The following is a 17,666-nucleotide window of genomic DNA, read 5'->3' as shown; positions in this document are numbered from 1 at the left end:
CTGGGCACCCGTTTTCGCGCCAAAAAAAAAAACCACGCGATTCTGGAGCGCCCTGCAGCTCCATGTCTGCTTGGCACGGCGCCCAGGGGCGCGGAGCCTACCACTTGCGCCGATTTTGTAAGTGGGAGGGGGCGGGTACCATTTAAATTAGTTTTTTTCCTGCCGGCAACCCTGCGCGTGCGCGTTGGAGCGTTCGCGCAGTGTGAAGGAAACATTGGCACTCGGCCATTTTTGTAGTTCTTTGTAAGCTGTTTAATTTTTGAACATTTTTTAATAAAAGCACATTGCCCTTCTATGATCAGCACTGAGGCTTCTTGCAGCAGTGAGAAGGCTGCAGGAAGCCTCAAAAGTTGAGGCAGCCGTTTCCCCGACAGCCTCTCCCCCCCTGCCGTCGGGAATGGCTGCTCAACTTCTGAGGCTTCCTGCAGCCTTCTCACTGCCTCCTTCCCTTCCACCACCCCCCCCCCCCCCCCCCCCCCGCCCGCTGTCGGGAACGGCCGTCTCCTCCCTCCCTCCCGTTCGCGGGAACGACGCCACACCGCTGAGCTGACTGTAAGGCTTCCACCTCAAGTGGAAGGCTGCTTGCTGCCCGCTTACTGCCCCTCCCTCCCTCCCTCCCGTTCGCGGGAACGACGCCACACCGCTGAGCTGACTGAAGCACAGGTAGGAAGATGGTTTATTTAATCTTTTCTTTGCTTATAAATGTTTACTCAGGTTGGATTTATTTGTATAATATTTGTATAAGTATAAATAAGGATTTATTGTAGAATTTAATGACTTCCCTTCCCTCCCCCCCCCCACCTCGTTCTGAACGCCTAATTTGTAACCTGCGCCTGATTTTTTAATGTGTAGACAAGGTTTTTTCAGTTCTACAAAAATCTTCACTTGCTCCATTCTAAGTTAGTTTGGAGTAAGTTTTCACTGTGGAAACTTTGAAATCAGGCGTCAGTGGCCGGACACGCCCCCTTTAGAAGAAAAAATTCTGTTCCAAAGTGAAACTGTTTTAACTGACGAACTGCAGAAAAAAAAGTGGAGAATTGCGATTTCTAAGATAGTCCGTTCTCCACCAGTTGTTCCTAAAAATCAGGCGCAAATCATGTGGAAACTTGGGCCCAAAGGGTGGTAGAAGTTTGAAACTCTTGCGTAAACAGCAATTGATGCTACATCAATTGTTCATTTTAAATCTGAGATGGATAGAGTTTTGTTAACCAAATGTATTATGGGATACGGGCCAAAGGCCGGTAAATGGAGTTAGGTCGCAGATCAGCCATGATCTCATTGAATGGTGGAACGGGATCAATGGCCTACTCCTGTTCTTATGTTCTCACGTGGAAGCAATTTTTAAACTGATTTAAGCAAGACAGCTTGATAAATACTTTTTTTTTAAATTACCAGGATCAAACATTTAAATAATAGTCTGCCAAATTCATAAAACACATTTGATCAAAATCCACATGTATTTGAATCAACTAACATTGGGCAGACAAACCAATTAAAATGGAATAGGATTTCTAAGCAAAGTGGGTGTTAATCACTTATGACTTAGCATTATATTAGAAGCCAATTAATACAAGAGTGCTTAATGTATCAAAAATATTTTTGTTTTAAGTCTCAAGACAATATACTTCACTGCAGTTCCTGGTTCTTATTGCTATTCATTTCAAATATATTAGCACATAAGTAACCAAACAGGAGTTTAAGAATCTGAGATTTAATGAAACCTTTTAAATATTGTAGCCCAATATTCACACTTTAAAAAAAAGTACAATTTAAGCTTCACATATGGTTTTAACCACTTCCCATTGTCCCTCAAGACATACATTAGTTGGAGAGAACCAATTGCACATTTTAGTAAGAAATCACTTCCTTCTGGATGCATACTTTCAAATCTTACAGGAGTAGGGAAAACAAGTTTTGTTTTGGAAGGCTACTAAATTTGACATCCCCAACAATAATTTGGGCTCCTCTATCTTAGAGATACTGTGGCAGCAGTTTGCAGATTCTTATCCAAGACGAAAGGATTTTCAAATTCTGAAAAATAGGAGGTTGGCAAGAAATGTAAAAGAGCATTAGACCCAAGCATCCAATAGGTTCATAACCTTCCTACCTGATGAAAGTCCTTCTCCTAGTACTCCGTCTTCTGAGCCCTCTTCAGAGCCCTCCTCAGGTTTGTCAGTTCCTGGGCTATGATCTTCGATTGCTGCAACAGAGTCTATGGATTGAGTGCCAGCTTCACTGCCATCAACTGAATTTGGAGGATTCTCCACACTTTTCCTGCCTTTCCTGTGTACTCGGGAGTGGAGCACTAACTGATGGTAGGTTCTAAAAATCTTACCACACATTGTGCAGTTGGTCGGTTTAAGTTTATTCTGGGTCAATTTCAGGTCAATGTCTACATCTCCCATAGGAGGCGGGCCATTTTGACCTATACTGCTGTTTTTCATTTTAGACTTTTCTAGGTTCTCCAAGGTAGGACCTTGATTGCCTTTCTCTATGGTCCAATGTTCACTGGAATCCTCTTTGTCAGAGGGTTCCTCTTCATTCTCAGAGTTTGCTATTAGCCCTGGATCTTTCACATTCTCTCGGCCAACTGCCACTTTTCCCTTAGTGGCCAGCTGCCAAGCTTGGTACGTATTGAAGGGATCAAGTTCAGATATCCATTTTCCCACCTTCACAGGTTTGTTACAATTTTGTGACAAGGGGGGATTTAAATTCAGCATCTGCAGGAATGCCTCCTGCGATATTGTAACTTCCTGATTGAAGGAGTAATCGTCCATTCCATCATCATCAGTGAGATCTTTGTTGTGAACTTTACTATGTTCTTTCAAGCTGTCTTTATTAGGGAAAAGAAACCCACAAACCATGCACATTTTGTAAGGAGAGGCAACGTTTCCTGAAATTGGTTCTTGCATAGCAACATTATTGATAGTTGCAGGACCTTCCGAATCCTGCTGTGATTTGCCCCTAGCTTTACTCGAATGTGTTCGCATATGGTTTTTTAGAAACCAAGGCTCCTTAAAACGTCGGCCACATACATTACAGCCATAGGTAAATGAATCCTTGTGTTTCCTCATGTGTGTTTCCAGACTCAAAGCATTCTCACAGGACAGTCCACAAACTTTACAGCTGAGCTCACCATCATCGTTCTCTTCATTTGCCTCCTGTTCTGGAGAACTCACTGTAATATGCGCCTCTTCGATAGGACTCAACCCTTCCTCCACTCGGAGGACTGCGGGCTCACATAGCGTAGGCCTGTGCTGCATCACTACATGGTGACGGAGTTCTTCAGAGTGTCGAAAGCCTTTATTACAAAACATACAAGATTGAGGTGGACATTCTTCAGCTTGGAGTGCAACATTTCCTTCCAAACCGTCAAAAGACAAAGCAACACCATTTATTGGCTTATCAGTCTTGGTCATTTCAGCATCATTAGGACTGATGCTATTAGACAAAGTATTTGGGATATCAATGCTCGTAGGTGAAAGATTGGCCTTGTTTCTTCCAGTTTTTCTTCCTTGTTGCAAATGGTCTAGTTTGTGCTTTCGAAGATGAATTTTCAAATTTGATTTCTGGGATGTTCTATGGTCACAAAAGGGACACTTAAATGGCTTTTCATTTGTATGTATGTGCATGTGTTGCGTTAAAAGACTACTGAAGGGAAAGCACTGGTCACAAATTGAACAATGGTGTTCAATAGAACTTTTTGCATCAGAAAAATCACCAAGTGTTAAGTTCTCATTTTCTTCTTCCTCAGATGTTTTCATTCTGGTGCTCTCAGTAGATGTCATCACAAATTCATGAGTAGGCTGGTCAGTAAACCAAGGCATAAGCTCTTCAGATGTTCTTTCCTGGTAGTCTTGATATTGTATTCTCATCACATTATTGAGACAATACAAAGCTTTAGAGTTTCAATTTCAATCTCAAAAGCTTGCTTTTCTTGTGTCCTTGTACTTAGATGCAGGGGTTTCAATTGCTGAAAGCAGAATACAGAGCATTCAAAATAAGATTAAAACTATTTAAACCATTAATATATTGTGCAACAGATTGTTTAAACAATAGGCTTCAGTATTAAAAAAAAGACAACTACCGTGTTTGGATGGAAAATAATTCCAATTCAAAACAAGATACTTTGCACACATTTGTATAACTACTTTGCACTGCAATGTAAATGTCAGGGACATAACAAAAAGATTAGAAAATCCAAACCAAGTTACACTTTGGCAGGCCTCAAAGACCTTACTCGAAACCTAGTAAACATTCACTTCTATGCACAGTTGTTTCTGCTCAACTGGAGACCTGCTAGTCTGACTCAATTTTTCCCTTGGATTCCTCGACTTGGATTTTGTGGTTTGTGGTAGAAATAATGGAGATACTATCAGCTCACCATTATTAAAGTGTACATCGTACAGCACAACAGCACACAGAAATCAAGAGGTTGCTGTGAAGAGTTGTCCTGCTCCTCCAGAAGCTTCACTTTACCAATATCTGGTCAAGAGCCTCTGCATTCAAAACCCATGGATCACTTGGAAGCTGCTGTACCTACAAGATACCCACTAAACTCATGAGAAAAAATTAGGGCTCATCTATTCTAGTGCGTTTTTTTTTTTAAATGCTGTGATAAGTCCTCATCAATTACAAACAAGCACTCGGGCACTGAAAATTAACTTTTACAAGTGTGGCGTTTCATTGCTTCAGCTTTTAATTATCGTTGAAATTTTTTTTTTTAAACTTTTGTCTTTAATCTCTTAATCCTATCTTATTAGTTCCCCCCCCCCCCCCCCCCCAAATCACAGCAAAGTCCAGTGTAAAAGCTCATTGAAAGTCTGTCAAGTGTAAGTGCCAATCATTCACCACTGACCACAAAATCCGCCAATGTTTCACTGCAGACTAAAAGACAGACTCGGCTCCCAGTCGGACAACTGTCATACAGCATTTTCTGGACATATAAAATTAGTTTGTCCCAATGTCATTAGTCAAATCATAGGTTAAAATACTTAAAGCTAGAATGTCCTCTACTTTCCCACTTTTGGATTCTCCAGTTTTTCCCCTTTGAACTCAACTGTAAACAATAGAAAAGTTCTATTTCTAATAAAGGAGATTTACTGGAGGTTGCTGAGCTGTGGCCAGATTAACAACTGAATCTGGGTAAATATACAATTTCCAGCTCCTCAACAGCAATATTAAAGAACTCAGTAAAATATGATATATCTCAATAAAGGTTAAGGTTAGCAGTCAGTCTGCAGATTTTATTACCAATGTAATCAATTTATATATGTGGGAAAAAATGTATATACACAACTTAAAAACTACCAACATTTTCTGACCGATAACCACCACTGCTTCATCTGGCTGGACCACCCAAAATAAATACTGCTTCTCCCTCGACAACTAAATCATCTTAATTCCAAAAGGCAAGGGAAATCACCATATTCCTCTTCACCGCCCAAGCTTCCACACACCCACACCCCCCCCCCCACCCCCACCACAAGCATAGAAGACACGAAGTTTGAGGAACTAATTTCTGCATTCACAAAATTGAGGCTATCCACTTATCTCCTCCTTCAGGTCCTCTAGTCATCTTGACTTCTCAGTTCTAACTTCAATACTATACCATAACCCACATTTCCATCCTAACTTGCACTCGTCTTTTCCAATGAGGCCTAACTTTTGCTTACTTGATTCTAGCCGCAACTTTCCCCTCTCCCTCCCCCTCCCAAGGCACTCTTGCCAAAAAGATCCTGAAGTCAAATTGTTAGCTCCCATAGATCACCTCAGGAGGTTGTCGCCAACAAGGCCAGAAAATAAAACGTAACGAAACAATGCCCGGCCATCTGCAGTTCCCAAAATGTTGACACTTGGTGGCACTGTAATAAAATTTAACGCAAGTGCATTATTGAGCTTCACTGGTTGCCACTCCCTGTTGACAATCTCAGCTCCCAACCCGACAATTTTTCCAGTTTCAGTATAATGGCCATTTTCATAGCCTTGTTAAAATTTTAAAAAAATATACCATCACTGCCTATAGGTCAACTGCAAAAGGAGACGCAAAGGTGACTGGGGTCATTGTAAATATCCTGGGAGCAATGAATATGTATGCATTCGGTACGGAAAAGAGAAGTGGAGCAAGGTGCAACTATGAGGTATAGAAATATCGGCATCTTTCAGTATTTTTTTTTTTTTAAGATGTATCTGTTCAATGTCAAATAGACCTTGGGTTTAAAAACCCAAAAATGACAATTATTTTGTTGAAAACAAATGTATTCATGAAGGCAAAAAAAGTATCTTAGCATCGACCTGTATGTTGGGCACTACAACTGTCCAAAAATCTTCTTGATTCTCATTATATTCTTTTTAGTGATCGGGACTGAAACAAGGCCATCTCCAACCACTTATATCCACCCCAGAAAGAAAAATTCCATGCAGCTTACAACAGCATTTTCAAGCCCACATCTGCCGAGCCCAAGGCTCTCCATAGCTCTTGATTTGTTCAACTACTCCCTCTCCCCCACCTTCAATGCCCACGCATGCACGCCGCCCCCCCAAAACTTTAATCTTCCATCCTGGTCAGTCCTCATAGTATAAATCCCCCCCACACACCATCCCAAACCATCACTCAAGTCAAAGGGATGCAGATTTTTGTATTTGACGGACAACTGGTTTAGTCTGCTCTGGTTCGGCCACATCAAGCTCTACTAGACATACAGTTGTGTGTGATTTTGGTAGAAAAAAGTAGGACCCTGCTGGAGAGCAAGGATAACCACCTGACATCATCCTATGATCCCTCTTCCCTGCCATTCCACCCTCACCTCCAACAAGTGCAAAGAGTTCATGGATTTCTATACCCATTATGAAATCTGCAGTTCATCCCATCATTTATATTTTAGGAGTACCAGCAACAAATGAGAGAACGAAGCAACTGTTTGAATGTAAAAAGCACCTTAGCATCATTCAGCATGTGGTCAGGAATTTTGGAGCCTGACCATTACTGTAAGTTATAAAGCATCTGCTTCTTCTGCTGGTCTAAACTGAAAATTGGGTTCAAAGAGAAGGGAAAAAAGAGAAAACTTTTTCAAAAGCAAATATGAAACTCAAAACATTTACAGATAGTGGGAGATTATCTGCAAATATTGAGACATTCCTGGGATCACTGTCCTCCCTAAGAGATTAGCAGCTACCCAAAGGGAAGCAGTGTTAATATTGCAGAAACCATTTTAGAATAAAGTCTCAAACTACCATTCTAAATATGTGAGTTTCCCCATTTCCTTTTAAAAAAAAACTCGCTTTCCCCCCCAAGTTTTCTTCAGGTTTAACCCCATCGTCACTTTACATTAGCAGACAAAAATACTAGGAGGAAATATACAGAAACCCGATGAGTCCCTAATTTGAAACCCTGTGGTTAAGAGCTTTTTTTCCTCCTGCAAGAAATGTCATTTGGGCAAATAACCCACAAAAGATAAGTTACAGTACTGTCCATATGTACAATTACACTTTAAAAGAAGAAATGATCTGCTAATTTAGAGCACAGTGGCATTTCCGATTTCTGGTACCTGAATAGTAGAGCCAACACAATCTTCAGAAAAAGGCTTGCATTTATATAGCACCTTTCATGACCACCAGACATCCCAAAATGCTTTACAGCCAATGAAGCACTTTCTGAAGTGTATTCACAAGTGTAATGTAGGAAACGAGACAGCCATTTGCACACAGCGAGCATCCACAAACAGCAATGTGATAATAACCAGATAATTTTTTTTAAAAAGATGTTAAATATTGGTTAGGACCAAGGGACAACTCCCCTGCTTTTCTTCACAATAGTACCATAGGATCTTTTACGTCCACCCATGAGTAGACGGGGCCTCGGTTTAACATCTCATCCAAAAGACAGCACCTGTAACGGTGCAGCAGTACTGCATTGGAACATCAGCCTAGATTTTTATGCTCAAGTCTCTAGAGTGGGACTTGAACACACAACCTTCTGACTCAGGAGGAGTGTGCTACCCACCGAGCCACAGCTGACACTGGGCCCCAAGGAGTCTCGGCTGGAGGTATTTTCTGTGCTGCAAACTGGAGATTTGAGTATGACAAGAGTACTACAGGCCTCTGGTGGAAAATCTTGGAAGCAAAGCAAACACATTCATTTTAAATCAGAGTACTATTCTGCAGTGGAAATACAACACCACTGTAGGAGAGAGAGATGAACTGTAGTATTTCTTTAATCACAATCCTAGATTAATTTGTGCTGGTACTGTTGGACCCTAGCTGCACACAAAGTGCTTTGTGCAGCAGGTGGTACTTGGGGTTGTGCCAAGTTTACCACACAGCCCATTTTTATTTTGTTGCAACATACTGGTGCTGTACTTAAAAGTTTCAAAATAAGCCACTGTTCTTTCTGTAGAGTTGTATATTTTGTATCTGGCAAAACACATCCACCCACTTCCATCAGAATACTAAATAAGTTCTGCTGGCTGTACATTAAGCAGTCTGACTGTATAACATTATTCCACATCACTGCTAACCCAGAAATGAGCAAGCTTTTCCAAAAGCTTGGAAAACAAACTGTAAAAAGTGCCATGTGTGGTCTTTAAACATTTCCCCTTTCCAAAGAAGCTATAGCTCCAGCATCACATCAAAAAAAGACTTCAACACATTTCCAACGTTTCAAATTGCAGTTGGTTCTATTTTGTCCATCTGGATAAACATTTGTATTTTGATGCTGCATTCATTGAATTGGCAACTACACTAAAATCAGAAGCATCTATGCTCTGTCCTTTTGGTAGCCGTGCACTGACAGTTCCGAGGTTAAATAGAAATCAAAACAATGCTCTAAAAGCCATGGCTAGCTGCAATATTTGGCTTAGTGGAGTTGATACATCAGAATTACCCATATTATCAGCAATACTAGTAACTCACAATGCATGCATTGGCCTCAAATGTTTAAACACCACTGTCCTACATTAAACATGCAACATCATGACACACACATTAAGTGCCCAAGTTTTGGCCTCAGTTGCTCCTGATTTTTTGGAGCAATTGGTGTAGAACGGAGTACCTTAGAAATTCAAATTCTCGGCATTTAGTTTGCTCCAGTTCTAGTCAGTTAGAACAGTTTTACTTTGGAACAGAATTTTTTTTTCAAAAGGGGGCGTGTCCGGCCACTTACACCTGTTTTCAAAGTTTCAGCAGTGAAAACTTACTCCAAACTAACTTAGAATGGAGTAAGTGAAGATTTTTGTACGTTCGAAAAAACCTTGTCTACACTTTAGAAAATCAGGCGTAGGTTACAAATTAGGCATAGGGAATGGGGGGGGGGGGGGTTTAAAAAAGGGAAGTTTACAAACATTAAACACTTCAGTTTTACAAATAAAGAGCCATCGTCAATAATAAATACATCAATAAATCAATGAATCAATCAAAAATATTTTTCAAAAAAACAAAAACAAAACATTTTCTACTTACCGACTGCAGCACCGGGAGTCCTCCAACAGAGTGCTGGGACGGCCCCCCCAGTGTCTCTATCTGTCTGTGTGTGTCTCTCACTCTCCGTCAGTGTCTGTGTTTCTGACAGCGAGGGGAGGGGGAGAAGGGGGGGAAAGGAGAGAGGATGTAGGGAGGGAGGGAAGGAGAGAAGGAGGCTGAACGGCCGGGCCCAAGACCTCGGGCTAGATGGCGTCGGGGCTGGGGTGGGGGGAAGGGAGGAGAAGAGTCACCGCGGAGATCCGGGGAGGGAGGGAGCGAGTGAGTCGCGGAGGGGGAAAAAAAGAGTCGCGGACGTCGGGGGGGGGGGGGGGGGGGGAAGAGAAAGAGTCGCGGAGGTCAAGTCGAGTCAGGAGGAAGCAGGAGCTGGGCGTGGGAGGAGCCTTATGCACGCAGCCCGTTTCAGGCGCGTCCCGAAACTTGGGCCCGTAGTGTTGATGCTCTATCCACTGCAAATCCACTGGGAGGACAGACGCATCAACATCAGTGTCCTCGCCCAGGCAAACATCCCCAGCATCAAAGCGCTGGCCACACTCGACCAGCTCCATTGGGCAGGCCACATCATCCACATGTTCAACACGAAACTCCTTAAGCAAGCGCTCTACTCTGAACTCCTACATGGCAGGCAAGCCCCAGGTGGGCAGAGGAAAAGTTTCAAGGACACCCTCAAAGCCTCTTTGATAAAGTGTAATATCCCCACCGGCACCTGGGAATCCCTGGCCAAAGACCTCCCAAAGTGGAGGAAGAGCATCCGGGAGGGCGCTGAGCACCTCAAGTCTAGTCGCCGAGAGCATGCAGAAACTAGGCGCAGACAGTGGAAGCTGTGTACGTTGACCCAGGTTCCCCACCTACCCTTTCCTTCAACAACTGTCTTCCCCGCCTGTTAGGGACTGTAGTTCCCACATTGGACTGTACAGCCACCCGAAAACTCAATGAAGCAAGTCTTCCTCGATTTCGAGGGACTGCCTATGATGATGCTCTAAGAGTACAGTATAATCTGACCAGCACAGATTGAGGCGACAAGACCAACATTAGGAGCGAGTCAAATGTTGTGTTCATACTAAGCGATGATCAGCATCACCAATCAACATGTTGAGGACCAAATGATGTTGGTACAGTCTCAATTAAAAACCAACTTGAAGTACTAATTGCCATGGTTGGCCAATCAGATTTTAGTTTTGTTTAGGAATTTCCAGTGCTGAATCAAATTTAATCTATATTTTTTTTAAACCTAAATCAGCAAACAAAAACCTGAAATAAAAAGTATCCACATGCCATACTGTCAGTTAGGTGGAAAATCTACAGAAAATATTGCTTGTTTAAATCCTCCAGTATAAATTACTTTTTGCAATGAGAACAAAACAAGCTTTAACATTACTTTCAGACAGTTATATAGTTCGAGGAAGTAGCATTGACCACACTTCCTATAACAACCTCTCACATAAGAGAATCAATGTGCACAGTGATTACGGACGGGAAGTACTGCATTGTATTAACTGCTGCTGCATCACTATTAACGGAGAAATGTAAATGCAGGCTCAATACTCTGGATTACATTATGAAAGTGGTACAATAAACAAGTACACAATTTGAACACATCTCTGTCTATAGTACAGTATTGTCCAATACATTAGCCATATTTGGCCAATTGTATTTTTGATTAATAGAAAACAACAGACACCGTTGCTGGTCATGATGATCGAGAAAAACTACAAAGTTTCACATTGAATGGTGGTAGATGTTTAAATAATACGTGATGTACATTTACTTGCATTTTATGACTGCACAAGATAAAAGTTCACGGGGTTGGGGGTAATATATTAGCTTGGATAGAGGATTGGCTATAGAAAAGGAAAACAGTAGGGATAAATGGTTCATTCTCTGGTTGGTAACCAGTAACTAGTGGGGTGCAACAGGGATCAGTGCTGGGACCCCAACTATTTACAATCTATATTAACGACTTGGAAGAAGTGACTGAGTGTAACATAGCCAAGTTTTCGGACGATACAAAGATGAGAGGAAAAGCAGTGTGTGAGGTGGACACAAAATCTGCAAAAGGACATAGACAGGCTAAGTGAGTGGGCAAAAATTTGGCAGATGGAGTATAATGTTGGAAAGTGTGAGGTCATGCACTTTGTCAGAAAAAAAATCAAAGAGCAAGTTATAATTTAAATGGAGAAGGATTGCAAAGTGCTGCAGTACAGCAGGACCTGGGGGTACTTGTGCATGAAACACAAAAGGATAGTATGCAGGTACAGCAAGTGATCAGGAAGGCCAAATGGTATTTTGATCTTTATTGCAAAGGGGATGGAGTATAAAAGCAAGGAAGTCTTGCTACAGCTATACAAGGTATTGGTGAGGCCACACCTGGAATACTGAGTGCAGTTTTGGTTTCCATATTTACGAAAGGATATACTTGCTTTGGAGGCAGTTCAGAGAAGGTTCACTAGGTTGATTCCGGGGATGAGGGGGTTGACTTATGAGGAAAAGTTGAGTAGGTTGGGCTCTACTCATTAGAATTCAGAAGAATAAGAGGTGATTTTATCAAAACGTATAAAATTATGAGGGAGCTTGACAAGGTGGATGCAGAGAGGATGTTTCCACTGATGGGGGAGGTTAGAACTAGAGGACATGATCTCAGAATAAGGGACCGCCTATTTAAAACAGATGAGAAATTTCTTCGGAGGGTTGTAAATCTGTGGAATTTTCTGCCTCAGAGCTGTGGAAGCTGGAACATTGAATAAATTTAAGACAGAAATAGACAGTTTCTTAAACAGTAAGGGGATAAGGGGTTATAGGGAGCGGGCGGGAAAGTGGAGCTCAGTCCATGATCAGATCAGCCCAATTGTATTAAATGGCGGAGCAGGCTTGAGGGGCTGTTCCTAGTTCTCATGATGTTTTCTACTAGAATTAGTACATGTGGCTAAAAAAAAAGTGTAACCATAGCCATGCTAGTTAGCAATTTATATTGGACAACACTGTTAAGTATATTGGGCCCAAGTTTCCACACGATAAAAAACAGGCGCCCCTCCGAGCTGGGCGCCCGTTTTTCGCGCCGGAAAAAAACCTCGCGATTCTGGAGAGCCCTGCAGCTCCTTGTCTGTTTGGCGCAGCGCCCAGGGGGACGGAGCCTACACTCGCACCAATTTTGTAAGTGGGAGGGGGCGGGTACTATTTAAATTAGTTTTTTCCTGCCGGCAACGCTGTGCGTGCGCGTTGGAGCGTTCGCGCACGCGCAGTGTGAAGGAAACATTAGCACTCGGCCATTTTTGTAGTTCTTTGTAGCTGTTTAATTTTTTTAACATTTTTTAATAAAACCACATTGTCATCAGCACTGAGGCTTCCTGCTTACTGCCCCTCCCTCCCTCCCGTTCGCGGGAATGACGCCGAGCTGACTAAGGCTTCCACCTCAAGTGGAAGGCTGCTTGCTGCCTGCCTGCCCCTCCCTCCCGTTCGCGGGAACGATGCCACATCACTCAGCTGACTGAAGCACTTTCACACAGGTAGGAAAATGGTTTATTTAATCTTTTCTTTGCTTATAAATGTTTATTCAGATTGGATTTATTTGTATAATATTTGTACAAGTATAAATAAGGATTTATTGTAGAATTTAATGACTTTCCTTTCCTCCCCCTCCCCCCCACCTCGTTTTGGACGCCTAATTTGTAACCTGCGCCTGATTTTTTAGTGTAGAACAGGTTTTTTCAGTTCTACAACAATCTTCACTTGCTCCATTCTAAGTTAGTTTGGAGTACGTTTTCACTGTGGAAACTTTGAAATCAGGCGTCAGTGGCCAGACACGCCCCCTTTTGAAGAAAAAATTCTGTTCCAAAGTAGAACTGCAGAAAAAAATGTGGAGAATTGCGATTTCTAAGATAGTCCGTTCTCCACCAGTTGCTCCTAAAAATCAGGCGCAAATCATGTGGAAACTTGGGCCCATAGAATTAAACGCATGCCACATTTATTCAACCTTATTTCCATTATATGCAGAGCTCTCCAATCAGACAAATGCTACAATAGACACATTGTGGACAGTTCAGCTGTAAGAAAAAAATCATAGCAAATACTACAAACCCTATACTGAATGCCCATATAGCATCAATATTCCATGCTAAAATTGTGGGAGAGCACGCACGAGAATGTCATTAAATATTGGGAATAGGAAGGAGATTCCACCCACGCCCCCACAAACCTCCATTTTCAATGTTTTATAAAGTTACATCCAGTTTAAAAATAATTCAAAAGGAGTAAAACTATATAGTTAAAACCAGAAAAACAAAATAGAAAATTAAAAATTTTAACTTAACAAGTGTACACCAATCTGGTGCTGGCTCCAGATGGTTTTATTTTAAAGTACCTTTTTCCTACATTTTTTGGGGAGTTATATGATTGAGAGAAAAATCAAAAACTAGGCCACACCAGAACCAGATGCTCCCTCCACGTGCAACTGAAAAGAGATGTAAAAGAACCAAACACTCAAATGACAAGATTTCAGGAAATTGCATGGCTCGGCAAGTGTAGACCATCAACATTCGAGTTAATCATTAAAAATGGAAAACTAAGGGATGTATGTTGAACATGCTTTCATTCACCATTACACATCCTCACATGACAGTGACTGAACTGTATAGTAATTACACCAACATGTTTTCGTTAAATAATATACCATGTGCTGATTAAACTGCAGTGGAAAAATGCCAACATATAGATTGAAACAGCTTTGCCAGTGACCCCTATTACATGAGTAACTATCACAAATATAATTCTAACAAGATGTTAAAACAGAATTTGCAAAAGAGCCATCCATTTTCAATTATAGTTTACAATTGAATACTGGCTAGACAACCTAAATGAAGTGCTAATTGCCTTATCTAATAAGTCAGTTTAAACAGAATCCCATAATTGGAGGAGATTAATGTTTTAGTAACTGAGAACAATAGCAAAGAGGCAACAATGGTAAAACTAGTTAAATTGTCGAGCAAATTGAAAATGTGGCAGGCTCAGAATCAAAATTCTGAATTGTCTAGAACACAAGTCCTTGCCAGTATGACAGTGGGGGGGCTCAAGAATTAAACTCAATTTCAGTTCCTCCGCATCATTACTATAGTATATTGAGCTCAAGACAAAGGTGCACTTTTCACCATTTTGTTTCCCATGTTCAGCTCCCTCACACATTATGAAGACCAAACTTGGAATTTTGTTCCTCTTTCCATTGCAGAACAATTCAGTGTCTATTTGTAACATTCAGCAATCTAGCTGCAGTTGAGCTAATTTACAGTAACTTATGGACAATATGTTTCCCAACAGATTGGGTCGGACATTTTGGGTCTAAATTTACTGCTCTCAAGTCTATGCAGACCAGAGAGATTTAAATTCTTCCACCCAACCCCCACTCCCTTCATTAAAGAGATTGATTTTTACTCCTATTCAAAAAAGATGTTCAATTCATTGAAGACTGCATGGGCTGGATTTTCCGGTCCTTTGCACTCTGGGTCTCGCCCCAGAGTGGCGTGAAATGGGGCAGCGAGGTCTCCTGTGTCCTGTCGCGAGCTTCGAGTCGGGTTTTGCGGCGGCAGTTAGCAGCACTGCCAGGAATAGCTGTGCCGGGTGTGCAACGCCACTCGTTGCGACACCGTCCGAGTTTTGATTCGAACCCGATCCATACGCCTGTAATCGCGCCTCGCAATGACCGCCTGGGAAACCAGATCGGTCCAACCATGCTGGCGCCGGTGAAGAAGATAAAATGCTAACTGCGAGTGTTTGTTCTTTTAATTTTTTTCGCGATGTGTTGTGGTGGCGTGGGCCATATTTTGGGCACATGCCCGGCACTAAGTTCGCAAGTTTCCCATTTTTGCACCTCGAAAATGATTGCAAAACACCTCCCTTCACGCTGCGCACTCTGGCGCAGGACCCAGATGGTGAAAATTCCTTAAAGCACAACCTATACCCGGCAACTTTCCCGCCCCGAAAACAGAAAGCCTAAAATCCAGCCTCACATCTTTTAAGATATATTATTTTCCCCAAAATTAGCTTTCACTCCAATTTTCTCCCTCCATCTCTGTCTGGAACACAATTTCATGGTCCTTTCCAGTACCTCGGCCCAAATAGCCATTATTCATGCATTCACCTCCATGGCACGGGGAGCTTCACAGCAAAGCAGGATCCTGTCCTTATCCAACATGCAAGGACAGTCAGTCACATCAGGGGTCACAGTGGACAATTTTCCCCTCCCTAGCGCACAGTGCAGAGATTATTCCCTACAGATTTAGGCCGAGTTAGCTGATCTCAGCTGGAGCATGTGGGGGTTAAACCTGGTACCATCCTGCACTGTATGGCTCAGCTAGGAGCTGAATAACTTCACTAAGCCATCACAGGAGCACCAGAGACAAGTATGTTGAACAGACAGTGGTTTCATTATCAATGAGTTTATAACATACGTTTGCTGTTTCATTAAATTTGCTCCACGCTGAGCCTTCAACATCAGGCAATTTGCAAACCAAGTTTCGTAAAAACATTGGAAATGAAAAACTGAAGGAATAATATTAAAACTAGAAACAAAATGTAAAATAATTTACTACACTAACCCAATGCCACCCACTTCCTGTGCAGTTTCCAAGTTGAGCTTTTAATTTAATATGACCCAGCTTCAGATTTAAACAGAAGTTTACATTCCTGCTATGAATTTACTTCCTCCTTGGTTTTGGGACTCAATTCAGCTACAAGATTCTTCCCCCATCATGTTACACATCATTTCAAACAACTTTTCAAAAAAAAGTGTCTTTTCATTCTCCAATCTAGAAACGCCATGGTCAAAAAAATTCTTGTGCAGTACTCTGAATTAATAAATATTCTAATACTTTTGTTTACAAGTGTAGTAGACAAATGCCATTGATACTGTAACAAAATACTACAGTGGGCAGCCCAACAGCATTTTTGGCAGGTTATCAGCCTTTGCAGTTAGTTTCCCAGGATATGGCTTGTGCATTGTGGCATTCATTAAAGTCCATTCTCTGATTCATCACGAGTATAGGAACAGCAAGAAAACAGCTGCATGGAAGGGTTTCTGCTGGAAAAACAGACTGCTGTGTATATACACAAGCGAACTACAGGCTGAAAGTGAATTATGAATACAACTTTAAAAAAATATATCCAACTACAGCAACATATGTATGTAGAAGCAGCACAGCACACCAACAGAGAGTTGCAAAAGACAATTCCTAAATAAGAAACAAAATCTCTGGTAGCATCAGCCACTGCAGTTAAATAAAAAAATTAAATAGAAATGTGGATTTAAATTTTAGACGTGGTGCCTAAGACTCCATGGGATGCACTGATGCAGCCTGTGAAAACAAAAGCTTGAACACCCAAAGAAAATCCAATTTAGAAATTCATTACTCGTAAAGTAGGTACTTGGATGTCAATTTGTCTAGTAATATATCCTCCTTAGCATTGAAAATCACTCATTGAACTATGGTCAAACATTTGTACAAAAGTCCATTAATATAGTTTAAAAAATTTAAATCAAAAATGAGTGAAGTATGTTTTGTTTTAGAACCTAACCCATGACTTATCAGACAAAAATGATATTGGACAGGAGTATCATGCAAACTTCCATGCACTACATTACAACAGTGACTACGCTCAAATTAATTGGCTGTATAGCGCTTTAAGACATGTGGTGATCATGAAAGGCGCTATATAAATCCAAATCTATAAAACAGATTATATTACCTAAGAAATAACTGTCAACATAATCAAGTTTGAAAGATTGCACAGGTTCCTTCAGTAGTTAGAACCCATGGTTTGTGCCACCCCAGGTTCCAACAGAACAAATTAAATTACTACTTCTATTCTATCCAAGTGATATTATTGGCACTCCCTCAAGTGGTAGAGTGCAAGTATTGCAGTACTTGTAATAAAATTCTAAAACATGATATTGGTATGGTCTTCATACCGATTTTGAACAAGTTGCTGACATCATACAATCCACAATTCTAAATGCACAAGGTACTCAACTCTACACAACTGAAATTTGCAATCCAGCAATCAATGGCCCATGGCAGACATACCTCAAAAATCCCGATTAGCGCTATTAGTAACCATTTGCATGGAACAGCCACTCTGCTTGCTGCAGCAAAGCAGCTTCCTCCGCAAAGATTATTCTAAGTTATGAGTTGATGGGACAAGCAGAG

At 41.4% G+C, this 17,666-nt stretch overlaps 1 protein-coding gene across 3 annotated transcripts in view; it reads right to left on the bottom strand.

Moving 5' to 3' along the window:
• The window catches only part of znf217 (zinc finger protein 217), a 64,448-nt gene that overhangs the window by 26,793 nt on the left and 19,989 nt on the right, over nt 1-17,666 (bottom strand). For all 3 annotated transcript variants that reach the window (XM_070896046.1, XM_070896045.1, XM_070896047.1), the window contains one exon: nt 2,108-3,973. In XM_070896046.1, coding sequence (XP_070752147.1) covers nt 2,108-3,875 — 1,768 coding nt within the window. In that variant the 5' untranslated portion in view covers nt 3,876-3,973. The remainder of the gene's footprint in view (nt 1-2,107; nt 3,974-17,666) is intronic.

Source organism: Pristiophorus japonicus, chromosome 12 (assembly GCF_044704955.1).
Source record: "Pristiophorus japonicus isolate sPriJap1 chromosome 12, sPriJap1.hap1, whole genome shotgun sequence".
In the NCBI taxonomy this organism is placed as follows: Eukaryota; Metazoa; Chordata; class Chondrichthyes; family Pristiophoridae; genus Pristiophorus; species Pristiophorus japonicus.
Note: the sequence above shows the minus strand (reverse complement) of the source record. Positions and strands in the feature narration are given on the sequence as shown.